Genomic DNA, 27974 nt, shown 5'->3' with positions numbered 1-27974 from the left:
AACTCAACACTAAACTTAACGCTTTCTTCTCTTTAATGTGCGTGTGTGTGTATGTGTGTGTGTCTATTAGGCGGCACGGTGGGCGACTGGTTAGAGCGTCTGCCTCACAGTTCTGAGGGCCGGGGTTCAATCCCCAGCCCCGCCTGTGTGGAGTTTGCATGTTCTCCCCGTGCCTGCGTGGGTTTTCTCCGGGTACTCCGGTTTCCTCCCACATCCCAAAAACATGCATGGTAGGTTAATTGACAACTCTAAATTGCCCGTGGGTGTGAATGTGAGTGTGAATGGTTGTTTGTTTGTATGTGCCCTGCGATTGGCTGGCAACCAGTTCAGGGTGTACCCCGCCTCCTGCCCGATGATAGCTGGGATAGGCTCCAGCATGCCCGCAACCCTAGTGAGGAGAAGCGGCTCAGAAAATGGATGGATGGATGGATATATATATTACGGTGGGCTGGAAGTGCAAAACAATATAACAAATTGTGAAACACTTTAACACTTCAGAAAACACAAGAACAAAAGACGAAACACTTTAAGATTTCAGAAAACACAAAAGCAGAAACACTTTTACAAAAAGATGAACCAAATTACAATTACGGACACCCGGAAAAGGAGGGGCCCATTTCACAGACATTCTTGGAAATCCCACGGCTTTTCGCGGCAAAACCCGCCTCAACATGATTGGCTCCTGCATCGCGGAAAGGGTAGGCTACGCAGATGTAACGAGATGTCCATCCCAAATAGTGATTGTATATGTGGACGCCCTGAACAGTGAGCCTGTAGAGGCGTTTGATGCTGTATATATAATATATTGTACTTGATCACATTTCTTAAGCCCTCCCTTTCCGGGTGTCGGTAATTGTAATTTGGTTCATCTTTTTGTAAAAGTTTTTCTGCTTTTGTTTTTGTGTTTTCTGAAATGTTAAACTGTTTCAAAATGTGTTATATTGTTTTGCACTTCCAGGCCACCGTTGCAGGCATCAAATTCACGAATATTTGTAAAAAGATAAATAAAAAGGAAAATGTATCAGTTTGTACATTAGATATATTTGTCTTTGTAGTGTATTCAAATGAATATAGGTTGAAAAGGATTTGCAAATTATTGTATTCTGTTTTTATTTACATTTTACACAACGTTTCAACTTCGTTGGAATTGGGGTTTGTGGAGAACCCCACAAAAACTTAATGAAGTTGATTGGTCTGTTTTTGTAAACACTCACACACATTTGAACTCTAAATGCTAAGCAAAGCAAGCGCCACAGCTAATCAAATTTGGAGAAAATCAATAAAATAAACTATTAAGCATATTAAGAATTAAAAATATTCAAATAAAATAAGCATATTCAGAAGTATGACAAATCAGTCATGAATTCATTGGGAGCAGATGTACGATTTGTTGGGAATGCTGGAATTGTAACCGAGATGCTCTGTTCGGTAGCCTAAATAAAAGTGATTACGTATCAAATAACAAAAAAGTGCGTGGTTGTGTGTTTCGTTACACATTTAAACTTCACACTGTAGATTTTAGTGGACTAAATTTACTGCTGATTTATCAGATTCAAATTTCAGGATATTTAGATTATTTATGTTTGTAAAAGATATTTTAGACCAACAAAATTAAAAGTGCTGTCAAAATGAACAATAAGAACAGCGTGTAGCTGACAAGCACTCCTTGTGAAGCAGACAAACTGGATTTTTTTTTGGATACCAACCAAACGTATACTTCACTGTCTTCGCTGAAAGCATCCATCATTATGACCAACTATGTGGAATCATGATGGGTGTGCCATTAATTATAAGGTAACAGGTCCCTGAGTGTCACCTCATCGCTAATTAGCTTGTGACAATGCCACACGCTTTTCCTCATTCTAAGGTCTTCCATAGATTAAGCAGACTCTCAGGTTAAAATATTTTACTGTAAACATTGTTACATTAGTACATATTATTTAAATTTTAAAACAGCTGGGAAACTGATTGGAGTGTATGTGTTTTATAGATAAACAGAATTAAGATAATGAATAATAGTATATATCTGGAAATATATTATGATCAGGATTTCAAATTTTGTCCATATCAGCAACAGACAGACAAATTTGTTTTTAGATGACACTCAGGAGGTTTCGTAATTTTTAGCACACCCGCCATCATCATAACTTCTCCATAAGGTCAAAGGACGGAAAACTACCTGTTCGTGTGACGACAATTATGCCTATTTGGTTGGTATACAACTGATCCAGTTGAATTATCTTCTGTGTTTATCATTAGTACGGGTTCATTTTGACAGCACTTTTTACTTAGATTGTCTTCCACAGTAAATTTAGTCCACTAAAACCTAAAGTGTAAAATTTGAATATATGAAACATTTGTACACATTTATTTGCTTCTGTTGTGCCGGCCTCTATAGTGAGATCATTTATGGCTCTGTTACACAGCTGTGTGGGGACATGCTATTGGGAAACCAAAATATTAATTTGAAGATCATCCTGACAAACCAGTCTGATCTGTTCGCTATACTAGTATATGATGTCCTGAAAGGTGACTACACCAGCATAATTGGGTAAACGGTGTAATTACTCAATAATGCAGAACTAATTACATAGCCTAGCAAGGCATTTCACTAAACTGTCAATGCAATTAAATTTTCAAGTCATACTGTCCCTTCAACATTTTTGCCAAGTATAGCAACTCTTTTGCATCAAATCAGTGAACAGAAAATGCCTTAAAAAGGTGACTTGAAAAAGACTTGATGAAATACATTATTAATACATAGATATTATGATTGAAATGTAAGCCAAGGTGAAGATTTCTGGAGGTTTAACCAATGTATTTATGTACTTTAATCACATTTTCGGGTGAATGGTATAAATTGTTTTGTCATCCAGTCCTTTGGTGGCTTCTAAACTAGCTATTAAACTGCCTACCTTGTAAAGGGTGTTGAAATTGTGTGGACATGTACATCTAGGTGTCATCCATGTAACAATGTTAAGACATTGTGGTGAAAGGATTTATTATCTTGCCAAGGGGAAGCAAACAGATGGACAATAGGATCGGGCCGACACCTGAACCCTGAAGCACTCCACTGATTTAAAGAGGACTTCAATAGTGACATTGAAGAGTTTCGGTAGGATTTGGGCAAAGGCTATTCCAGTCCATTTTTTTAAGGTCTTCTGGAGATGAATGGCTCTTTGAAGCGGGCTCAAGTATTGCCTGATACGGTTTAGGATGGTCCTGACGTGTTTTGAGGCTACAAATAGCAAGCAATGAACTAGTTTGAGGCCAGCAAAAGATGGCACACAAAGTTACCACCATGCTTATTATTTTTCATTTGTTTTATATTTATCGTCTAGAAGTGTTTTCAAGACAAACATTTACTGTAGTCATGACTTTACTGCGTTTGCATCGGTTAGTAAGACTACGGCGTGTTCCGACTTACGTATGAAGTCGGGTTACGTCGTCAATGTAAAAAATAAAATATTCCTTTATTAGAACCTAAGTTGGGTTACCAGTGACCGCTTTGGTTCAAAACTTGGACCACAAAAGCAAAACAGCAGTGCTATACCGCAGGTTGTTTTTTCTTTATCGTTAGGTTACATACTTGACTAACAAGAAGTTATTTCCTCGTCTAAGGACCTCGTCATTTGTGACATTTACATAATTACATTTTTGACATTCCAAGTCAATCCAATATATATATGGCTGGTCCGCGCCCTCCTGAACAGCAAGCATCAAGCATCAAACGTAAACTGCAAAGGTAATTCCACACTCGCTTGCATCCTATTTTAGAACCTTAATCACTGCAGTTTTGTTTCAAGTGGTCAAATGTAAATGTATAATTAATGTGAAGAAATTGAGGTATTTTTCTTTCATTGCAGATGGCATTTGCCCTTCACTTGTTGTTCCTCCTTTGCGGGATCAGTGGACTGTTGAATGGAGTCGTAAGTCAAAATCTCACCCACTGACTTAAATAAACATATACTGTTTTTACGATTGTGTCTAATGTATTGGTGTATACATGTATGCTAAAGATCTGCAGTCTGTTTTTAAACAATGTGCTTTTCTTCTTCACAGTGGTCTAACCGAGTGAGTTATCACAAAGGTTGGTCACTTTGACTGAATACTTTTTCAAATGAGCAATAATTGTTGTTGTTGTTGTTTAGCATTGACAACATATTTGATTTACATGTCTTGTTTTGTTCCGAAAACAAAAATTGTGTTGCAGAAAATAACTGTCCTAAAGGGTGGACTCGTTTGGACTGTAAATGTTACATCTACGAACGTGAAGCGAGGACCTTTGCAGATGCAGAGGTATGGAAATCAATAGTTGTGATGTACAATAATTCTATTCCAATCAGTGATCCATCTGTCTGTTGACTGAACACTTTGGGCCAATTTTTTTTTTGCCAACTGTCTGATGGATCTGAACGAGTGAAATGAACTTGTTTACTCACTTTTACCATCAGAGCATCTGCAACATTCTTGGTGGGAATCTGGCCTCCATTCACAGTGATCTGGAAAATGCATTTGTTCGTGAATTGATTCGAGCTGGTGGTGATAATGCCAACGAAGGCTGGATTGGACTCCATGATGCAATTGAGGTGGAACATTGACCATTAAAAACTTTATGATTGAATCCCATCACTTGTGCTCAGTAGAAGTATTTTTGCCACATAGAAAATGAATTTTTCCTCCAGCCTCAATCTTGTCACCAGATTAAAGAAAGGAGGAGTACAGTTGCGTACTTGAAGACAGGTTGGTACAAATTAACTAACCCACCGAGAGATTGACATTTGTCAAATATCCACTGGGAAGTCTTTAGTTTTTTTATTTTCTTTCATGATGAATTGTAAATTCTTTATAATTCCTATCACCCAACCTTAACCTCCATACACAATACTCAAAATCTAGTGTGACAATGTTGGATGTGGAACCAATCGAACTGGATTACATTGTGACAAGCAAACAGCCGATGCAAATCCAAGCAGTCGTTGTCTTCACCTTTGACATATTCGAGTGTGTCTTTGTCTTCCAGGATGGTGACTACATATGGGCTGATGGCTCTGAAGAGGATTTTCTTAACTTTGATGTCAATGCTACTCCTGACCCAGAGCCTAATAGCGCCACTGGTAACTGTGTAGAGCTTGATGACAGTGGTAAGTAAAAATAGTGATTAAAGTTTGCTAAGAATATAATTCTGTTATACTTCAAAATGTCTTTTTTACAGATGGACTTTGGCAAACTGCGCTCTGCACGGACGAGAATGTATATGTCTGTATCAGAGATGTGTATCCTGTTTAGCCAAGGATTGCTGACCTGGTGATATCAGAATTGAGTTCCCTCATCATGATGACTCAGTGAAACAATATCAAACTTTTAATGGTGTTGCTGTATTTCTAGGTTAACTATCAACTCTTCTTCTCTTCTTCCACAATGCTCAATTATAATTGGCGACAAATGTGTAATGTCAAAGAGCATCTGTCTGGTAAATGAAGTAATCTGTTTGCATCAAAATCTGTTTTTGTCTTTTTTTTCCCGCCTACACACTCCATATTAAAGAGTTTGTTGCTTTGAATTTAATACTTAAAAATCATTATAATTATGAAGATATAAGAATGCATGGTCATTAATGAGCACAATGCAAACCACTATTAAAGGTCGATGCAGGATTTAAAATTAAAGTAGTGCAATAATGAAAAAAAAAGGTGATGAAGAAATTATCAAAATAATTACAAAAATAATAATAATAATGCAGTGTGCCAAAAACCTTTGAGTGTACAGTTACATCTCAATAAACTAGAATAGTGTCAAAAGCTTAATTTAGTTAGGTAACGGTAGTTTTTGACAGTCTGCACAACATTAAACAGGGTTTAAATAGGCTGGCTACATTAGGGTGTACAGAACATTAAATAGGGTGCAAATATGCTATATTTCAGGAGTCAATCATTGAATAAGCAAAACAATTTCCGACGGCATTTAGCTGATACTACTCACATTTAAATCAATGGGGGGCCAAATAAACATTTCAACTTTCGATGATTGTTTACATTCCTGCTGTCACTGCCCTGTGTTGATGCTTGTCCGTCCATCCATCTTCCGTACCGCATATCCTCACGCGGGTAGCGGGTGTGCTGGAGCCTATCCCAGCTATCTACGGGCGAGAGGCGGGGTACACCCTGAACAGGTCGCCAGCCAATCGCAGGGCACATAGAAACAAACAACCATTCGCACTCACATTCACACAATGTCAATTTCCTTAACATTTAGAGTCTACAATCAACCTACCACGCATGTTTTTGTCATGTGGGAGGAAACCGGAGTACCTGGAGAAAATCCAGAGAGAGAATACGCAAACTCCACACAGGCGAGGCCGGGATTTTAACCCGCGTCCTCAGAACTGTGAGGTAGATCTGCTAACCAGTAGTTCACCGTGCCACAGTTGATGCTTGCGGAGTTATTTATGTGCAATTTGGACATCTGTGTTCTGTCACTTGAAATCTACACACTGCAGTGTAAAGCCAGCCTTATACACATACCGACAAATGGGTCAAATTTGAATATTTTCGATCAAAGTCAGCAACAGCCGATACTTGGATGTCTCGGAAAGATCATCCTCAGCGATTATCCCGTGGTGTGTGGTGTGTTAAGAGACAATTGACCGCCCAGTTCTGAGCTGAAAAGGGTTGGGGAGACAATCATAACAGTTAATCTACACGATAGCGTTCTGGCCCGTGTATTATTTTTATTTGTAATCACCTTTTTGGGGGGCATCAAAATACCTGAAAACTCCAGTTTTTGCAAGGTCGTCTCTCCTGCGAGAATGTACTGTATGTATTTTAAGGGCCCTTAAGTCAACACCGTTCAAACTCACTGAGAATTGCCACCTGGAAAAAAAGGACAAATCTGTCAGTGTAACTCACCTGCTTTTTATCTGCGGAACTTAACAACTAGTCGATGAAATACGAACCTATTTGCGCTTTCTGCATTGCCACAAGATGCATATACGGTGTGACGGCATAGCCGTAGTGGTAGGGTACAAATTACTGTATTTAGTGGGGGAGGGGCGACTTGTGGCGGACACCCAAGTGCGTCACTGGGCTCTGTTTAAGCCAAGCCCCCAAAATACGGAAAACTGAAATGGTGAAAAACTTGTGAACGCTATAGATAGGAATTAATTCTGGATTGATATGCTTTAATGGTAGTCAAATAGACACAGCGTTACGGTGGTAAGTAAATTCCCAGGAACATAGGAAAAGAGTAGACTGCTTCAAATAAATAAGCAAGAACGGCCTAATACGCACACAAGTGTTGTGTGACTTTCGGCTTGTCCCAGCGTACAGTAATTACACTTTATAAAACCAGTTTACTTTGTTATATTTCATTTTATTATGTTTTTATACAATGGTGTTATTTGAAAAATAGCAACAACATTTTTTGTCGTTTTGGGGGAGGGCTGGAACTGATTAATGACATTTCAATTCATTTCAATGGATAAAACTTAAAATGACGATCAGTTGCTAGTACACGTGTTCACCACAAGAGTGCAACACCTACTAACGACACAGCGATAATGTCTACCTGTATGCATCTTGAAATGTGGGAATTATAAATTTAGTCCAGGAAAATTGTTCTTTGGTAAGCCGAATAATATCCCACAATAATCATCATGGTGTCAACCAAACTGGGGAAGGTAACCAAAGCTTCATTCACTACCTTTTTTTAAAAGTGTCAATTAACGTGAGATCTTTAAAATGATATCTCAGTGTCATTTAAAGGGATTTCCAAGCCCTTAATAACGGAACAAATTTATTTGAAATTGGAGCAACTTTAAAATTTTCTTCTTACTGTCGCGTCTGTTCAAGAAAACGGCTATCATGATTGGTACAGCGTCATTTCCTCATAAATACCGAATTATCCAGTACAATACAGATACATTTTATACTGTGCTATAGTTTCGTTTTATTTCGTTTATTATTTCTTTTCTTGTTTTACTTAGTTTTTTTTAATTTTATTTTAGTCACGTGTTCTCATGCCATACTCCAGTCCAGTTGGTGGCGGTAATACGTCATTCAGGTAGTTTGCCAACCGCAATTACAGCAGAAGAAGGCAATGACGTCATGCGTTCCACGTTGTCCCCCGGACGTGGCAGTCGGTCCGCCTGTCTTGCGAAAAAGCAACACGAACAACTCCCACGCGTTGGCCTCTTTTTAAGGGTTTTTGTATTCGCAAAGAATCAAACGTTCACCAGCAGTCATGGGCCTGACCATATCTACAGTCTTTAGTCGACTTTTTGGCAAAAAACAAATGAGGATTTTAATGGGTGAGTAAGGGACGTGGGGGCACTAGGTTGACGGTTAGCTTAGACGCGCGCTAAAGTCAAGAATGGCTCCACCGGTAGGTTTCAAACATTAATTTACATTTGTTTACAGAACGTTGAATTTAAAGACAGCCCGTCAGAGTTTACGGAAGTGGGGGGTGGGGGAATGACGGCGGAGTTGGTTCAAAAACAAATCTAGATTAAAAAAAAAATCCCCCCAAATCAAAGCAGCTGAAAATTGTCGTCTTTTAGGAGTAACTTGAATAACTTGACTCAATCTTAATTGTCCATCGACTTTTTATTCTCCATTTTTACGCTACCAGTATAACTTCTGCAGTTTGACTTTTTTTTTTTTTTTTTTTTTTTTTTTTTTTTTTTACATTTACCATGTTGCGTTCATGCCCATCCGGATCTGTTCATTTATGCAATGTTAAGGAAATTGACGGCATTCCTTTTTTGTAAACCAAATTGGTACGTTCTGTAGATGTCACAATTTTTTTAAATACCTGTCTATTAAACTAGGTAGTGATATGCGAATAAAATGAGCCCAAATTTGTAAGAATCTGATAAGGATTTCACAAGCACGAATGCTCTTGCCCAGAAATCAAGGTATACCATTAGGAAATTTGTGACTGAAACCTTGACTCTTTGGTCGAAAAATGCCCGGATGTTGTTAGTCTTATTAGTTTAAAAAGAGCATTTCCCAATTTTGCGATGGCGGCGTCCACTCGAGCCATCTCATTTTTCAGGGCAAACTGAGAGCAAGTGCATCGCATCGTTAGAATTAATTCAAACTTAACAGAAAACAAGAATAATAACTGGATCACAGAAATTGTTTTTTATCGTGGTCGAATCCTATGAATGTGTGTTTTTTATCTTTGTCAGAAATACAGAAAATCTCATCGGAATTAAACATTTCCAAAACGAAGTGATAAAGGGATTTCCTGATGACGTAATCTCAAAAGAACAAGGATTACCTTGCGCGAAACAATAGAAAACACGATTTTGGTGGACGTCTGCTAAATCTGCGTGGCCGAAATCCGGCACAGGAAAATGGAAAGAGAATGGCGGCCGTTATACAGTATTTAGTAACATACCTACGTTCTGATAGCCAGGTTTTTGTTGTATTATGTAATGTCATCATCCACCTGTCGTACCTTGTCATTTCACAACACGTTCTCCCATAGTTGGTCTGGATGCTGCTGGAAAAACTACCATCCTGTATAAACTGAAGCTTGGCGAAATTGTCACTACCATCCCGACTATAGGTAAAAAGTTGTCCACAATAACCTGTTTTACTCCTATGTCGTTTTACGCTAAGGTCTGTCGTTATTTTCTCTCCTCGTGGTCAGGTTTCAATGTGGAGACAGTGGAATACAGAAACATAAGTTTCACTGTGTGGGATGTGGGTGGCCAAGACAAGATCAGACCCCTGTGGCGACATTACTTCCAGAACACACAGGTATGAGTGTTCGCGTCGGGCCAAAGTGTAATGGAAAATGTCTGTAAGCTGGCGATAGAAAACGCAGTTGTCCGCTTGCCTTAACTGTGAGTCAGGTGTGAAAATCATCTTGAGTTATAGAAATACTCTGTTTACCTTCACTCAAATGTGTCGACACATTTATGTCATGTGGCCTCGCAGAGTGTTCACATTGAAAACAATCTAATGTAGTATTACGTACATTTTGAATTTCCATCCATTTTCTATTGCTCTTAGTGATGGGCAAATGAAGCTTTTGTGGCCCAATTGTTTAAAAAATGGATTAAGTTTTTGAGGCTGCAATTACAGTGACACCTTCTGGTGAAAAGCAAGGCTGCAGTGGATTGAAAACATTTTGCGTTTGGAAAGGTTTTGACACACAAAGACTAAATATGTTCTATCTACAAATAAAGATTGATAAGAAAGTTCTTGAGAAAAAAAATTTCAAAGATTGGGCGTGCTTTTGTAACTGTCATGTTTTATGAAAGAAAACAGCGCTCTTAAAATGTACTTTATAAAAACAGTCATCACATTATTAAATGGAATGTAAAAAAATGTTACTTTTTTTTTGTCGGTTTTTGCTTCAATTCAATGACCATTATGCTGCTCCTGCCGGTGTGTGCACCTTGTCCACCTGGGGGCAGTATAATATTGACATACAACTATATGGACTCATAATTCCTCAGTAAGCCACACTAATATTAGTCATTCTTCGCAGAGCCGAAGCATTTATGCCTGTGAATATTGTTATATTATGAGTCTACAAGTTTTGCTTCACTGTTTGTGTTCATATACCTGTTGCTTAAAGGGTTATCACTGCCACACAGATGCTATCCATTAACCAATCTATGGTATTTCCCCTTATGTGTTAGCTTTAAGCTAGCGGAGGCATAGTGGTTGTTTGAAATACACAACGGATAGTTTTGTTTGCTCTGTTAAATTTATACAGCAATAAACAGCTTGAAGCCTCTTTTGAAGATTTGTGCACTAATTATTTCTGCTAAACTGCTGTTTGATGTGGAGCGCTGAGGGCACTACCACATATAGCGTTCGAATGTCAGATTGTTGCTCGCAAGTCACGGGAAAAAAAGTCTGAATGGCTGCTCATCTCTTGAAAAACTCGTATCTCAAGGCACCACTGTATGTTTTTAGAATGTGGGAGGAAGCCTCAGTACCTTGAGGAAAGCCACACAAGCATGGGGAGAACATGTAACCTACACACACATTTTTGACTTCATCCATCCATTTTCTGAGCCGCTTCTCCTCACTAGGGTCGCGGGCGTGCTGTAGCCTATCCCAGCTAACATTTTTAATTTATTTATTCTAAAAAAAAAAAAAAAATTCAAATCTGAGTTTTTACACCAGATGACGTGTCGTTCACATATGTGGCGGTCATCAGATTTGCTTTCGTCTTGCAGGGCCTCATCTTCGTAGTGGACAGCAATGACAGAGAGAGAGTGGCTGAGGCTGCAGATGAGCTCTCCAAGATGGTGGGTATTATCGGTGTTTATGAACAGGCCTGACTGGTGATAATTCCTCTCTGAAAGTGTCAATCAACATGCAGCCTTATCTTTGTATTGTTTAATACATTCTGTCAGTGAGGACCCCAAGTTGCATTCCGTACGCAAGTCGGACCTTGGCGTAGTCTATCATTTAAGTCATAATTACTGAAGATGTGTATGAAAACACTTATAGGCCAGTAATATAACACAGCCAAGTTAAAAACATTCAAATACTGTACTGTATGTCGGGAACGCCGGAACCCCTGTGTATAGGTGTTTCTATTATTTTGGACATTTGTTGTGTTGATGAGGGAAGCTGAATTTTTTCTCGGCTAGTTTGGTGTCAGTTTTATATTTATAGTGAAGTTCATACAGAAAATTCTTTCGGCGAAATTCACCGTTTTAAACTCAAAATAGGCCACTTACGTGACTCATATAGAGCAGATGAGTTTTTCCCTGCGTGGGGGGGTCGCTCAAGCCGTCACTGACGTCATAGGCTGTTTCGCACTCCTTGAACATCAGCGAGATCCATTCCACACATCCACCATCCAAGTAAAGGTACTTTTACTCCGCTACAATGATCGAAATGTCGCTCGCTACGTTTATTTATCAATTATTACTTATTTATCAACTATTTCGTGCACGAGACTTCAAGTTCTGCATCAGGCGCTGTTTGCGCCAATCCAGTTTAAGCGGGAGTGGCGTTTAAGTCTAGTTCACCAATCAAACGACAGTCACATGACCTCACGCAACGTTTTCTATTGGGCTTCCCGGACATAGGTATTCACACTAGATACGCCTGCCCCGCTGATCGTCGTGCTTATGTGTCGGCCATGTTGGGAAGGTCGTCGTCACTATGACGGCAACGGCCGCAAATTGTTTACATTTAGACGAACAAAAACAACAGCTTTCGTGTATTGTAGTATTTTACTGGCACTGTCTGCCCAAACGTGGATATTTCAGCTCACTTATAACTTGAGAAAACACCGTGCAGCAAATTGCATACACACACACACACACATCAGAATTTGCACATTCACATTTTATTTTATTTAATTGATGTTCATGCTGTGGTCAAAAAAGTAAATAAATAAATCATAAGTTACTCACTATTAACTCAATACTTGAGTAATTATTTCACGGTGTACTTTTTACACTTAAGTAACTTTTTGGAGGACTACTTTTTACTTGAGTCACATTGTCAAGTAACAGTAAGTCACAAGTAACAGTAAGTCACACTCTGACCTGAGTACAATGTTTGGCTACTCTACCCACCTCTGGAGCGGATATCATCTATTGCTACTCTTACGTTTAAGCAAAATTTTTGCTCATCAGATCAACCAGTGTCGTATTTGTTGCACTGGTCTTCTGTATTTTCGTGTTGAGGTGCTGCGGGTCGTGGCCCTGGTTGTGGTCCCAGCAGAACAGCGAAGCACGTAACATTGGCGACGAGCTGATCTGCTAGTACATCTTGTATTAATTAGGAAACGCGGCTACAATTATCTAATTAGTTTATGGATGTCAATGTTAAACGTATTAAGCGACGGAGCAATGTTAGGGATTATGTCACAAGACCGAAGGAACGAACTTCAAATTCAGAAATGGCCAATAAAAACTGAAAAATATTGTACATAATATTTTCCTGGAGGATGCATTTGGGATTAGCCTTTGAATTTAGTAATAGTGAAAAATGAAGTGAAACAGACTGATTTTAGTCAATTCTTTTCCAGAATGAGAGTGCTTAAAGAGGTAGTTGCTATTCATGTGGCACAGCTTGAAGCTGGCACATTGACACCTACGGGCAATTTAGAGTCCCCAATTAATGCATGTTTTTGGGATGTGGGAGGAAACCGGAGTGCCCGGAGAAAACCCACGCAGGCATGGGGAGAACATGCAAACTCCACACAGGCGGGAACTGTGAGGCTGACGCTCTAACCATTTGCCCACCGTGCCGCTGCAAATTTAATTATAATCTTAAATTTGTACGTCCACATGTACTTGAGCGATGTAAATAAATGTTTTTCTGCGTGAAGAATTTTTTTTTTTTTTATCTTGCCTTATTGCACTATTCAGTCTTCCAGATTGCTTAATTTATGATAAAATCGCCAAAGAAATCTCTGCGGGAGCCCAGGGTATCCCCCCAGACCCCTCCTACAATTTTATTTTTTTTGTCACCTTTTTCATGCCTTTGGTGTTTGCATGTCTGAAAGTTGCATGCATTTGTTTGTGGTGCGCCTTGTAAGGCGAGGAATGGACCCCACACGCCTCAAGGCAGTAGAAATCACATGATGTCATGCAAGTAGAAATATAAACTAACACACAAGCTTAACTATTATGTGATGCAAAAGAATCGTACACCATCTTGGTAGAGTTACCAACACTTCATTGATACCTTATATTGCTATCATATACTGTTGTGCACCAGCATCAAAACAATGCCTTCCAATGTTCAATTTGCTAATATAATTTGGTAATTTATTCCCGTGCTATAACGCATCATTGATTAGGATGTTACAGCCCAGACGTGCCCATCAAAGCCTCCGCTCACGCTGAGGCCCCGACAAGAGAAAAGGCTTTACTTTAATACTTAACAAAAGCTAACGACTGTGGTTGTAGCATCTTTCCAAACTCTGTTTCAACGTTCTAAGAGCCATAAGTGATGGATTTTGAAAAAATGATGAGCTGACTGGACAGTGCAAAGGCTGGAAATCTTGAGTCTTGAATTTAAAAAAAGAGCATGAAATCCACGTTACAATGGGGAGAACATGCAAACTTCCCACTGGAAGACGTGACTTGAATCCAGAGCCTCTCGCCTCCGAGGTAGACGTGCTAACCACTACCTTCACCGTGCTTTTTCAAGATTTTGGGTCGAATTGCTAATTGTAGAACCTCAGGATTCCACTTTATCGCTTCATCTTTGCTCGCAGTTTTGGGATTAGCGAATGACGATAAGCATTGGTGTCAACTCTTTCTACATACAGTTGGGCGAGCAGGAGTTGAAAGATGCCGTGTTGCTGGTGTTTGCCAACAAACAGGACCTTCCCAACGCCCTGACAATCAGCGAACTCACAGATCATCTGGGTCTCAACACCCTGAGGAACAAACTCGTAAGTACGCCGAGACCGACTGTAAGCAAAGCGTCTGCAGATTGCGTATACGCTCGTCATCTCCTCACTTGCTGTTTGCAGTGGCACGTTGAGGCGACCTGCGCCACCCAGGGCACTGGCTTGTACGAAGGACTCGACTGGCTTTCCACGGAGCTCTCCAAGTAGACGCGGATCAACCGGGCGGATGAAAGCGTGAACTTTCACACGGACATTCGACATTTGGTCTTTCGGCTGCGGAGGACATGGCTGGTGGCCAGTATATGGTTTTTTTTTTTTCGTTGTTTTTTTTTTTATGGATTGGGCAGGCGGGGTTGTCATTGTCTTACTTTTATTCCATTGTATGACCAACAATCTGTGAGAAAGTCATCATGAAAACGATGCAGTTTGACCACTTGAGTAATTCCAGTCAGGTTGGGTTGTGTAAAGTTCTGTTCAACATATCTGGACCAGGATACCAGTGATTTTTCTTTGAAGTCTTCTACCACATTGACCACCGCTGAATGGATCCAAAAAGGAACATTGTGCCTTCCACAGCCTCTTTTTATTTCATGTTTAATGCTCACGCCCTCCTAAGACTCCTACTTTTGCGACTTTAAAAATACTTTTGTACTCTTTTTCTGCGTGTGCTGTTTCTTTGCAAACTGTTTTCCTCTATAGATAAACAACCAAGCCTTTCCTCGCTTTTGTTCTGACTTATAAAGTAGTCAGATCTAACAAAAAATTGTTGAACCACATGATTCATTGCTAAAATTGTTTGCATTACATGTAGGTGTTTGTTTTGCTTGTAATGTTTGCTACCAAATACTTATATATATATATATATATATATATATATATACACACACACCGTAGTAGCGTACTAATGTGTACATTGTTTCCGGTACCTTGGAAGAACAAGACCTTTCGCATATGCTCTTGGGCCTTAAAATATCTGACTGTTTATAACTTTAATTTGCTTTAAAATGCTTTACAAAAAAGTAAACAATAAAGATTTAAAAATATACTTGTCTTGTTGCCAACGTCTTATCCATGAAAATGTGTTTATCGGCAGTCTTAATGAGAGCCAGTATAAGATAGTGCTATTTATTTATTTATTTTCCTAAGGGTGTGTCTAAAAACACCAGTCAGTATCAAAGTAGAACCACAACAATCATTTCCATGTGTGCTGTTCATCTTATATCGATACACAAAGGCTTCTTTTGCAATCAGGACATGGATACAGTATGTGGAGGTATAAGCACTATTTAATTAGTCTAATGCATTTATGGCTGCTAATCAGGTTTAGTCAAGCTGGGTCAGCTCTGCGTCTGCCTCTCAGTAAGCAGCCGATTGTGTTAGCGTCGTGGAACACGTATTCTGCTTCACTTTCTTTACCTTTACGCACTCATGGATTGGGCTAAACACAATTAATGGGAATTATATCGCCTCTGTCCAATATAGTTCCAAAGGTAAGTGTTGAGTGAACTTACTACTGCTCTCTGGTGCAGAATGCAGACCCTGATGCCGCACGTTCCCGTTCCGCGACCCGCTTACTCCCAGGCCCGGGAGAACCTGGTGAAGGCGATTCCCCCCAAGCTGCTGTGTCTGCTGGCCTGTGGTGGTGTGGACTGCCGTTATGAGGGACCAGAATGTTGGAAAGCCAACCAGCAGGTCATCAGAGGCATTTTCTCATCATGGTAGGACTATTTGATTGTTTTTCTAACAGGAAAATGAGGTGATAGATTATTCACGATGTAACTTCTACCTGAAATCCCAGGGTGACTGATGACATCATCGCCATGGCACGACCATCCAAAAGCTTGATGGACAAGTACAACATCATCGAGCAATTCCAAAGGTACTGCCTTCAATTTGGGTCTGAAGTACACAACAGACGTGGGCGATGGCATTGTGTTTTTTTTCATAATGTGAAATCTTCCCTAGATTAAACATCAGATCCATCATAAACATGCAAATGCCAGGTGAGCACGCTCACTGTGGCCCACCCCTGGATCCCAAAAGTGGCTTCACCTATTCGCCACAGACTTTCATGGAGAATGACAGTAAGAGACTGTATAGCAGTGATTCTCAAAGTGTTGCACAACTATAACGCTCTGTGGAGCAGCGAAATGCCTGGCTAAAAAGGCAACATGGTCTATGTATGTCTGCACGGGTCATCCAAAGGATTCTTGCGTGTGTGTTTATTTTTCAGTATACTTTTACAACTTTGGCATGCCAGACTTCTACGTATCGTCGCTGGTCAGCATAATAGATGGAGTGAAAGTGCTGGCCTTCGCGGTGGGGGAAGGGAGGGTTGCGGTGCATTGCCACGCAGGCCTCGGCAGAACAGGTTTGGTTCCGTCAGTTGTATCCCAGTAGGCATGACAGCACGCAATACACAACTTAGTACTGGGACTGCTTGCTCCACAGGGGTCCTAATAGCCTGCTACTTAATCTACACTTTGCGCATCAGTCCCAGCGAGGCCGTCCACTATGTGCGCATCAAGAGGCCGCGCTCCATCCAAACGCGAGCGCAGATCAGCCAGGTGTTCGACTTTGCTCGCCTGCTCGGCACGCAGCTGGTTCAGTACCCAGACCTCAGCCTCCGACACGGAGCCCCCGTCACCCTCCAGCACTACCTCAACCGCCAGGCGCTCCTATTGCACGGCCAGGAGGCCCGCACGCTCAGATACATACCCAAGGTCAGGACTTGATCGTCACGTGTCACAAACTGTAGGGCGTCACTGATCCCCCACTTGCCATCTCATCAGGTGGTGTACCTCCTGTGTGTGCACCTCTCCTGCTTGTCTATGGGAGTCCCCGCAGCTCCGGAGATAAACGCTGAATTGGAGAAGAGGTCAGCATTGAGGATCTTGACCAGAGTGGTGAGGGAGACCCTGGAGTCCAAACAGTTCCTGCCCTTGCTGAGGGAGGGCCACAACATCCCACGGGTGGGCTCAGGCTCTGTGTCCTCCTGGGATGAGCCACTGGGATTTTTGGAGAGGAAAAGGGACTTGCTTCTGGACAAGCGTAGCTACAGTGACTCTGACCTCAGCAAGATGGTGGTAAATTAGGTTTATTTTCTCACACAAAAATCCGGAGCCCAAACCACCGTCATGTCAAGTGAGACTTCACTTTAGTGAACACTTTTAAGATTAACAAGTGGTTTTCGTTTCCCTTTTCGTTACACTTAATCCACCAGAGTTGGCAAAGAGGAAAATTACCATATTTCACGAAATAGAACTAATGTATGCAATGTCAGAAAGTGGTACACTGGTCTGCTTTCTGGTTGCTCATTACAATATGGCAACGTCTACAATAATAAAGAACTGTACACTCATGCTACACGATGCTTGCATCACTTAAATTACATGATCCTCGACAGTCCTGACATACAAGGCATCAATATCAACATTTCTTGGACAGTAAATATGACAGCTATAGTTCATCCTTTGGAACAGATTGGTTCAATTTACATCATTTATTCTGGGGGAAATTAATTGCAAATCTGAACAAATCAAAAGTTAACCATTGTTGGTCCATTGCATGTTGTCGTATAGGATCTGGAGAGGAGTCCCTGGTGTACATCGGATGCGATAGGACCTGATCCGAGACCGCTGAGCGCCAAGACTGCCTCACTCTCATCACAGCTGATCACCAAGAACTTTCATACACATAATATGCAGCCAAGCAATAACTCTGCTAGGAAGTTAAAACGCACAGCTAAAAAGGCTCAATCCAAGTACAGCTCCAACATTGAGGTAAATGATAATGACTGTTTACAAAATGTACAGCAAATGCTGACAGATGGTGATTCCTCAACAGTTGTGCAGGAGTGCACACAATCCACGCCCAACCTCAGTGGCTCGCACCATTGCCAAAGCGATGGCAGACCAAGGTCCACCAGAAGAAACCATTCTGCAGCGATCGTTTCTTCTACAGGTATGAATGCCATAGCTCCCCATTTGTATTTAAAACTGAATTCCAAAGTCAGTCACTCACCTTCCCAACAGGAGGAACTGAACAGCAGCGAATGTGGCTGGGCTCTTTTGGTGACAGAGTTAGATCCTCGGGTTCTCACGTATCTGCTGTGGACCTGGCTGGAGAAGCTAAATGTCAGTCAATGGACTTAGCACGACACAATCAATTTACAATTCACTCAATCTTCCAACATATGTGATCCATCTTTACACAGGAGCCTGTTCTTGGTGCTGAGGAATTAGCAAGATTGAGTTGTGCGGGAAGCAACAGGAAGCCTCTAGATATGCTCAAGAAGGTACAGAAGCATTTTTGATATTCCTTTGTACTTGTGTTAATGCTGAGTTATGTCTTAATCACAGGAATTGGAGAAAAAGCTACCAACTACTCATTCATTTCCCTTTAAAAGACGTAGCTCAAAAGATAAGGTCTTCTTTGGGGCCAGTAGCAATGGAGACATGAGACTTCTCAGCTCTGAAATATTGGAATTTTTGGGTGTAAGACAGAAAAACAATGTGGCAATGTCAAGGCACCAGAAAAACCATAGTACTTGGATGCTTTTGGAAAGCATCCAATCAAGTCAGCCCTACCCTTCTCATAACCTTTAAGTGGCCTAATAGACCTCTTCTGCTGTCTCTTTCTTGGTGTTATCTTCACTTCTGGTACATATAAGAAATGTAAACCATCATATTTGTAAATTGTGGTGCTGAATCACTATTTTATTCACAACCATGAAGAAAAACCCAGATGATTCTTCTGGATTTTTATTTTCTCATTATGACGAGCTGTTCCAGCATAAACACTCTGGGCTGTGTAATCACACAAAATTTCAATAAGAGAGTAAATAAATGTTGAACTTGGAGCTGGTTATTCAGAGTAGCTTTGGATTAGTCTTGATGTCATGCAGGCAAACATTATCCAGGAAGAGAAAGCTTTTGGCCTGGTTAAATGCTGCCTGGAGTAGAGCTAACACCAGGAAGTGGTCTGATGTCTGATCCCACTGTATTTTCAAATCCTGAAATTTCTGGTGCGGAGTTGTTCGTAATCATACAGTAATGTCCTTTCAGTCACAGAGGCACACCATCTATTGTTTGTTAAGCTGTATCAACACGGTGACCAGCCTGTGTCCACACAGAGAAGATGGCGTGCTGCAGCGGCTGATACAAGCACTGACAAAGGTAAGAGAAACAACAGTGCAATGTGCTTCTTCCTTAGTGAGGTAAGAATGACAACGAAGATATTTGCCTTTTGACTCAACAGCGACCTCAAGAGGACATAGGAAGCCTTGCAAATTTAACAACTCTCTTGAGGGCCCATTTGCGGGATACCTTTCACAGGAACAGTTACATCCGGAGAGCCTGCAGCTGGGACGCGACACTTTGAATTGGACCAATTATTTTCAATCATTCTGACATATCGAAGGTTTTGAGGTTACGAATGGTGCGAAATGATTTAGTTTGCGTGAGTGGTGAGAGAATACATGGTCACAAGACATCCTCAGTTACTGACATACTGTTTTTCATTTGATTGTTTTATATCTGTGACTTACTTTTCATGCAAATATTTACTGTAATTATGACATATGCGTCATTTTCCGACTCACGTAAATTCTGGTTAGTGCACCGTATGAACGGAGCGCTGTTGGTAAACCAAGGACCCCCTTTATTTTTTATTAAATCTGGATTATTCCAAAATAGCAATAAAGCAAGAACATTTTAGATAACTTGTCAACCAAAAAGGTGTGAACATTTTTGGCATTCTCTGCATGATGGATTATTGTCACATTATGATGTAACATCGGACATTTTTCAGCTATTACAGAAAAAAAAAGTCACACTTGTTCAGCATCATGCTCTCACTCTCTTGTCTCTAATAACTATTTGGGATTTTTATATAGGCGGCACAGTGGTTGACTGGTTAGAGCGTCAGCCTCACAATTCTGAGGTGCGGGGTTCAATCCCCGTCCCCGCCTGTGTGGAGTTTGCATGTTCTCCCCGTGCCTGCGTGGGTTTTCTCCGGGCACTCCGGTTTCCTCCCACATCCCAAAAACATGCATGAATTGGAAACTCTAAATTGCCCGTAGGCATGACTGTGAGTGCGAATGGTTGTTTGTTTCTATGTGTCCTGCGATTGGCTGGCAACCAGTTCAGGGTGTACCCCGCCTCCTGCCCGATGACAGCTGGGATGGGCTCCAGCATGCCCGCGACCCTAGTGAGGAGAAGCGGCTCAGAAAATGGATGGATGGATAAACCTTTTCACCATGAATTCCCACGTACATCTTGGTGGCTAAAACTCCAATTGCACCACTAATAATCAAACCCTGACATGTCATCTTACTGTCAGAGCAATTGAGAAAATAGGGTACATGGCTTGAAAGATGATCTTAGCCTTGTTTTCTACCGCCGCCGTTTGGATGTGTGAAGTGTCAGTCAAAAAGGTGTTGTGCGATAAAAAGCTTCCAATTGACTAACACCGACCCTAATTGAAATTGAAAGGTAAGTTGATTCAAAAATAGACGTGGAAATTCAGACAGTGAGTAATTGTCCTCAACAGCTAATTGACCTTTCTGTTGCTTAATTAATGGGAGATGTGCTCTTTTGACTATGAAATGGTAGCGTGTTGTAGCGCTACTATTTACGGCAGCCACTCCATTTATTTTTCTCACCCACAGGTTCAACTGCATCAATTCATTTTTTTAAGGAAATTGAAATAAATAAAAATAAAAACATGTTTAAAAGCCTGAACCTTTTGGGGTCATATTTGTCGGTGCAAGTCCAAAATAAGCCCAAAAAGTTGTTTTCATCGTTTTCACTCCAGGTCAGTGGTAGGCACTCTTTTTGCCATTCAGAAGTACCCTGGCACCAAAAAAAAGGTCTGTAGAAAATACAGTCTCGGCCGTCCATGTTCAGGTCCATGTCTCGCTAGCCTGCAGACTAGTTGGCGACTCGACATTTCTTGGAGGCTAGCTGGGTCGCCAGGGAGCGGCGGTGAAAGTTTGAATGTAGTTATTATTTCGTGGCGATACGGGGACGCCATGTTGAATGTTTACTCGTAACCCGGAAGTGACGCCAAATCACACCAGGTTGGTACTACTTTTGCACACTTAGACACAAAACGCCTGCTTAACATTGAAAATGAACTGTGGATGTTATTGGAGAGTGTCAATCTGTCTGAAAAGGTGTACGGAAGCCCATGTCAGGCATATTCATTGCCGCGGTCGATTTGGGGCTGCTGGCTGCGCACGCAGCCGCCCGGGTAATCTTTCCACTTCACTCTCCAATTAAATTGTTTAATCCATGTGTTCGTGAGGTCACTATGCGAAAGTAATCTTCACCCGTCAAAATTCCGAATTTTCCTGTTGGCCACGGCGAATTTTCACATGGGAGTCGTTTGGTCGACTCGAACCGGTGACGTCACCGCCGGTCGTGCGGGCGCACTGTTAAACCAACACAACCGTTTTGAGCATAAGCACTTGTGTGCTGTGTTTCTCGCACACGCCACCTGAGTACAAATGGGCCGCCTGCTGACGCGTCATCACATTCAGGCTGTAATTATGTCATCTCCCAGCCGGGACGCAGGTGCGACGTCAGGAGGCTAAAATGCTGGATGCAACTTTTTTTAATTTTTTTCCCCCCCAACGCGATAAACTTCGGCAAGAAAGTCAAGGGTCGTCCTGACAGGTCAGTCGTGTGGTTGAAAGCAGTCATTTTAAGTGAAAAGCAACTAATAACTAAGTAACAATGCGCGATAATACAAAAAAAACAACAACAACAATGCTATAAGTAGTAACAGGCTTAAATCGCGTTCGTAAAACTGAAGGAAGTGTGTGATGCGTTCAAGGAATTCCGATTTGTGAAAGTGGAACTTTGCACATGCATTCACAGCTTAGTCGTGCGAATTCCTTCTTTAGCTTTGAGTGTGAACACAACACAAGACCAGCATGTTCAGCCATCTCCTTGGCAACATTGTCATAGTGAACTTGACCACTCCTAAACAATTTGTTTTGTAGTTCAATGAACGCGCTGATTTCCGGATCATGAGAAGACTCATATGAAGATTAGGATTTGCTAAGGTAAAATACTTAAACCTTTTTTTTTTTTTTTTATAAATGATTAACAGGCGTGCCATTGCTTTAGTTGAACATTCACATATGATAAACACTGGTGGAGTAATGTCTGCTTCACGGTTCTGAGGTTCTTGGATAAAATCTTCCTGTGTGGAGTTTGCATGTTCTCTCCGTGCTTGTATGGGTTTTTATGCATGTTCCAAAAACATGCATGTCAGGTTCGTTTTTAGACTAATTAATTCATAGATGTCAAACTCAAGGCCTGGGCCACAGCATTTTTATTTCCCAATAAAGCAAATAAAGTGTCTACTTCATGTTTCTTGGATGAAAATGGCCCAGAAGTTTATTTTAGATTTGTGTCAGCTGAAACAGGATGTTGTGATGATGCAAACAAAAACCACGGCCAGCTTGCTTCCGAGCCAAATGGTGTGTGCAGACTCCTATTTAATGTGATGATAATGTTGTTCTGAACTCAACCACAATCCAGAAGAGGGCGTTGCACACTTTTGCAACCACATCATCTCATTTTTTTTTTTTACTTCTACTTTTGAAAAGATTAGTTTATTTTCAGTTGAGTTGTGCAGATTATAGGTCAAATAAATTTTGGGAACATTTTGGAATAATTTGTCTTGGTCTTGTTTTTTTATATCACAAAAAACTGGCATTGTCCATTGCCCTGGCATTGACTGGTCACCAGTCCAGGAGGTACCTGGATTTAGTGTTGACTGATTGTTCAAGCAGAGGTGAGCTTGTTGTTTTCAAACTGCCCACTGAGTGGAATATGAAATTTGAATATTTGTTCCAGATAATGCCTGATGAAGAGCCTTGGGTAGGAACATGGAGGCCCCACAGACCGCGAGGGCCCATAGCTGCCCTCTATAGCAGCCCAGGGCCAAAGTATGCACTTCCTTCACTGACAGGTTATAATACCTTCTTTTTCTCCCCCTAGCAGTGTTCAAATTTGTGCTATCTGAAGATAGTACAGTAAGTGTTCTTTTTTTCTCGATCTCTCCGGCATTCAGGTTCTACTCTACATGATCCGACAAAATACAAAGCACCCAGTTACAGCTTTCGGGCCCACTATGACATAAGCGCGCAAGAAATCTCACCTGGACCTAAACACCTCATCCCCTCCAACATCACCAAAAACGGCCGTGATGGGACGCCAGCATTTTCGTTCGGCACTCGCCCCAAGGACCTAGCGCGGGCCCAAGTCCCGGCACCCAGTGAGCACGACACATGCTGCTGACCACATCTCTGGTACTTTAGGAATGACGACATTTTCCTTTGCTCTTTTTAGACCATTACCAACTTGAAAGTTCAGACAAGGTCACTTACCACTCTTCTCCTTCTTATACGTTGTCTGGGAGGTGGAAACAAGTTATACAGAGCAACCAGACGACACCTGGTAACTTCTTTTTGACCTTTCTTACACTTTGTTTGAGTTGGCAAAAACAATTGTCTACAGCAGGGCACGTGTACTGATTTTTACCAACCTAACTAGGGATGGGTGAGTACAAATACCAGGTATCGATCTCGGGCCCATACCAGCCTTATTTCAAGGTATTGGGTAGTAGTGAAGGCGGCCGATACCAGCCACCGACACTTAAGGCAAAAAAAACAACAACAAATCATACGATGTGCAAGTCCTCGTCGCCAGTAATTGGCGCTACACAGCGGCTGTTTGAGAGATTGGCATAGCCTCATGTCTGTCAGAAAGAAAGATCTTTGTTCACAATTATACATCCATCCATTTTCTGTACCGCTTCTCCTCACTAGGGCCGCGGGCGTGCTGGAGCCTATCACAGCTATCTTCAGACGAGAGGCGAGGTACACCCTGAACTGGTCGCCAGCCAATTGCAGGGCAGATAGAAACAAACAACCATTCGCACCTACGGGCAATTTAGAGTCTTCAATCAACCTACCACGCATGTTTTTGGGATGTGGGAGGAAACCGGAGTTCCCGGAGAAAACCCACACAAGCACGGGGAGAGCATGCAAACAGGCCACACAGGCGGGGCCGGGACTTGAACCCCGGTCCTCAGAACTGTGAGGCAGATGTGCTAACAAGTTGAACACCGTGCCACAATTATACATCGTGCTAATTGAAATTTAATCTACTCTCGAGTGATTATTTCCTTATTGAAACGCATTACTTTTCTTGGCATTTACATTCCTTTCAATCGGGAAAGATTTGATATGAGTGTTTTGTGGTCACAGAACAAATTAAACTTGTATCTCAAGGCACCACTGTAGTAAAGAAATAACTGACTAACTAGAAAGGCTAACTGTTATCTGCTGAGTACATTGCGGATGAAAACTCTCCTCCTTGTCATTAAAATTTTTTGGAGACGGGCGGCACAGTAGCCGACTGGTTAGAGCGTCTGCCTCACAGTTCTGAGGACCGGGGTTCAAATCCCGGCCCCGCCTCTGTGGAGTTTGCATGTTCTCCCCGTGCCTGCGTGGGTTTTCTCCGGGCACTCCAGTTTCCTCCCACATCCCAAAAACATGCATGGTAGGTTAATTGACAACTCTAAATTGTCCGTAGGTGTGAATGTGAGTGTGAATGGTTGTTTGTTTGTATGTGCCCTGTGATTGGCTGGCAACCAATTGAGGGTGTACCCCACCTCATGCCCGATGATAGCTGGGATAGGCTGCAGCACGCCCGCGACCCTAGTGAGGAGAAGCGGCTCAGAAGATGGATGGATGGATGGAACTTGGAGATGCACTCAACAAAATTAGTTCCTCTATTTTTGCCTGGCAACAGTGTGAATTTAAGGTCGCTTCATAATTGGCTAGCGCTCCCTTGCACGTCGGCCCAACTTGGTGTTGACCGCACACTTAAAGGATTTGCCATCATGAATATTGAACAGGTTCAACATTCACAATTGTCGGCCCGGACCATTTTCTGAGCATAGCAGCGACAAAAAAATCACTCCTAATCCTATCCCAGACTAGGATGATCGCTCTTGATAATCTTTCAGAGATATCTGATAACCGGGCCTTTGCCGACTTTGATCGGAATTGCGGGAAAAAAAGCTCAACCTTGATCCAGTTATCGATATGTGTTTACCCTGTTTAACTGTTTTGTCCTTGCAGGTCCAGCATCGAACAGTCTACCTCCTGTGCTGGGACCCAAAACTGTCACGATACGCGCAGCACCCGCACACTCGCTCTACGGTCGCAGTAAAAATGGCAACTTCATGGAAGACTACACAAAGGTAGAAATCTTGTTTAAAACACTTAAGGCACACCGAGCGACGCTATTAATGGTTAACTCACACCCGCACACCTGGCGATTGACCCTCGCACGGATATTAATCCGTTGCAACGGAAAAACCGATCATGCTGCTCTTATCAGGAAATAACGTTTTGATATTTGGAAATAACATCCCTCGCCGCTGTAGCTACTGTGAACTAGTACCAAGGGAGGAAACAGATGAGAAGAGAGTGGATATTTCAGAGGCTGTTGGCTATGATAGCCTCATTAACTGAGTGCGCTCTTTCGCTTCCTAAAAATGGCCATTCATAATGCCATGCGATTATGCAAGTGCGTGATAGATAGATAGAAGTCGTGATAGTCAAGAACTCCAGCTTCACTAAAACATTTTGCGCTAGCATGAGCACTGGAAACAAGCCAATCTTAGCCACGTTTGCTACATGACTTATAAGTAATCAAGTCTTACTGTAATGTTGAATGTTATTGGTTTGGAAATTTTTTGAGACTGTACAATTAATTAAAAATCAAAAATCTTCTAAACTTTCCTGTCAAGCAGAAAGATTGCTAATTCCGCATCACTTACAAACCCTCGCAGCTTCTGAGGTCCTTTTACAGTGCTTCTCTTTGTTGGTCTTGTGTCCAGTTGCTGGCAAACGAGGGATGAGCATTTTTTTTTAAGTAGACATTTCAAAATAGTTTCAGCAAAACTCAGGCCGCACAGGGTCTGCCAGTGAGCAGCTATGTCTGTGCCTGCGAGTGCACGGTAAATGATTGACACTTTGTCGGTTCGACCTTGTGTCTGATCGGTTGTTCTTCCTGAAAAAAAACAACTGCAAACTCCCCCTTTGACATTGCTTCTTTTACTTCTTCAGTCTCCAGGTCCTGCTGCCTACCAAGCTGTTGACCCCAAAGTTTACCTCACCAAATCCCCTCAATACAGTATGCCGGGGCGCAAGTTCATGCCTCAGAGCGCTACAAGGACACCAGCACCTGGAGTCTACTGTCCTGAAAAGGTGGGCAAGGTCTTCTTCAACGAGACACATTATGCATTTTTGGTCACAATTTAAAATAGGTCCAAGGTGTCTTTACAGTGTTTACCAAACTGTCTTGAGACACATTTAGTAAGTCACATAACTCACATTTTACATGCCAAACACAAAATATCACAGCACACTACACTAAAAATATCACGAAATGTATCAGTTAGTAGAAAGTGTGTCGAGAGGAATTGAAAATGGCTGGGACTGAATGAGTTAACAGGTCTCTGATAATTACACAACACTTAATATCCACTTGTTAAACTGTGGTTAAAATGACTTAATTTTTGTGGGGGTGTGGTTCTGAACTCATGCAAATGCTGAGCACAGCTTTCATTACCACGACGACCAGGGGGCACAGGGTGAAGATAAATGTTTTACCTTGACCTTTTCTCTCTTTGGCCAGGTCACCACCACGCACTCCAAAGCACCAGCCTTCACCTTTGGATTACGTCACTCGCAGTACACCATATGCCCCATCATGGATGCAGATAAATACCAACAGTCGTTCTCCTTCCTTTGAGCTGGACATTTCAACACAGCGTCATCAGATGAGGCAAAGCGGTCAAAGACAGCGGATGAGATTCATTGATGAGATCTCACAGTTCAGCGTTTGCAATGCTTTGTCTCGTCTGTGAATGTGATTCACAATTGCAAACCATCGGGAAATGTCCTTCCTTTCCATCACATCCAACTGTGGCTCATCCTCAATTAAGGCGTACTGAACCACGCTTCAATGTACCCTGCAGGTGGCAATTGTGATCTCATCGGTGTCAGGAGAATTTATTACTTTGTGTTCTACAGTATTTTAATAATAAATAATAAAGTTTATGGTACAGTACAGTAAGACCAGCATTCATACACTGGCTTATTTTTATGTGCCTTCTCTTCTGGCAGGAAATTACAGAGCATTGTGTAATATTGTTTTTCCAGTTATTGTGCAAAATTATTCACTGCATGTCTGCCTCAAAATTGGGCTATTTTGCACACTTTATGCACCATTCTAAACAGTAGAATGTACAAAATAGCCCAATAACATGAAGAAAAATGGCAAATTGTGCCACTCGTGATTTACAGCTTAAATCTCACAAAGGCACTTAAATTCTTAATATGGCCAGGGTCTGAATAATTTTTTTGGCTTAAATAGTCATGTCCTTTTTGTATATTGAATTTGTACAAATAAGAAATGTAAAGTTTATTTTATATATACTGCATATATATTTATCTATAATGTTATGTATGTGGATTTTATGGTGAGAATGCTGAATAAATAACTTGACATTAGAGTCCAAGTAGCTGA

General features: G+C 41.4%; 4 protein-coding genes across 11 annotated transcripts; all 4 read left to right on the top strand.

The window, feature by feature from the left end:
- Nucleotides 1–3658: 3658 nt before the first annotated feature.
- Nucleotides 3659–5502, top strand: LOC133477840 (galactose-specific lectin nattectin-like). Its single transcript, XM_061773073.1, has 7 exons — nt 3659–3745; nt 3867–3929; nt 4063–4090; nt 4214–4299; nt 4455–4589; nt 5024–5144; nt 5216–5502. The coding sequence occupies exons 2-7, from the start codon at nt 3867–3869 to the stop codon at nt 5287–5289; spliced, it is 507 nt and encodes a 168-aa protein (XP_061629057.1). The 5' UTR covers nt 3659–3745; the 3' UTR covers nt 5290–5502.
- Nucleotides 5503–8106: 2604 nt separating this feature from the next.
- On the top strand, nt 8107–15395 carry LOC133477839 (ADP-ribosylation factor 4-like). Its single transcript, XM_061773072.1, has 6 exons — nt 8107–8308; nt 9493–9573; nt 9658–9767; nt 11204–11275; nt 14269–14394; nt 14476–15395. Exons 1-6 carry the CDS (start codon nt 8242–8244, stop codon nt 14557–14559), a joined length of 540 nt encoding a protein of 179 aa, XP_061629056.1. The 5' UTR covers nt 8107–8241; the 3' UTR covers nt 14560–15395.
- Nucleotides 15396–15523: 128 nt separating this feature from the next.
- Nucleotides 15524–21095, top strand: zgc:77752 (uncharacterized protein LOC393862 homolog). 3 transcript variants are annotated; one of them, XM_061773064.1, is made up of 13 exons: nt 15524–15842; nt 15934–16070; nt 16151–16231; nt 16318–16436; nt 16586–16723; nt 16804–17075; nt 17145–17438; nt 17934–18134; nt 18199–18315; nt 18387–18488; nt 18569–18649; nt 19419–19529; nt 19612–21095. In XM_061773064.1, exons 1-13 carry the CDS (start codon nt 15804–15806, stop codon nt 19732–19734), a joined length of 1815 nt encoding a protein of 604 aa, XP_061629048.1. In that variant the 5' UTR covers nt 15524–15803; the 3' UTR covers nt 19735–21095. The 3 variants fall into 3 exon arrangements, with proteins under 3 accessions (XP_061629048.1, XP_061629047.1, XP_061629046.1); XM_061773063.1 differs by having other exon boundaries at nt 15882–16070; XM_061773062.1 differs by having other exon boundaries at nt 15524–16070.
- Nucleotides 21096–21202: 107 nt separating this feature from the next.
- On the top strand, nt 21203–27960 carry LOC133477838 (ciliary microtubule associated protein 1B-like). Of its 6 annotated transcripts, XM_061773069.1 has the most exons (9): nt 21518–22031; nt 22361–22423; nt 23120–23160; nt 23223–23337; nt 23440–23643; nt 23718–23825; nt 25517–25638; nt 26510–26650; nt 27081–27960. In XM_061773069.1, the coding sequence occupies exons 4-9, from the start codon at nt 23226–23228 to the stop codon at nt 27195–27197; spliced, it is 804 nt and encodes a 267-aa protein (XP_061629053.1). In that variant the 5' UTR covers nt 21518–22031; nt 22361–22423; nt 23120–23160; nt 23223–23225; the 3' UTR covers nt 27198–27960. The 6 variants fall into 6 exon arrangements, with proteins under 6 accessions (XP_061629052.1, XP_061629054.1, XP_061629053.1 ...); XM_061773068.1 differs by lacking the exons at nt 21518–22031; nt 23120–23160 and adding an exon at nt 21203–21433; XM_061773066.1 differs by lacking the exon at nt 23120–23160 and having other exon boundaries at nt 21519–22031.
- The last annotated feature ends 14 nt before the right edge of the window (nt 27961–27974 follow it).

The sequence above is a fragment of the Phyllopteryx taeniolatus genome, chromosome 5 (assembly GCF_024500385.1).
Source record: "Phyllopteryx taeniolatus isolate TA_2022b chromosome 5, UOR_Ptae_1.2, whole genome shotgun sequence".
In the NCBI taxonomy this organism is placed as follows: domain Eukaryota; kingdom Metazoa; phylum Chordata; class Actinopteri; order Syngnathiformes; family Syngnathidae; genus Phyllopteryx; species Phyllopteryx taeniolatus.
The sequence above is the reverse complement of the archived record's forward strand: the minus strand, read 5'-3'. Positions and strand labels throughout refer to the sequence as shown.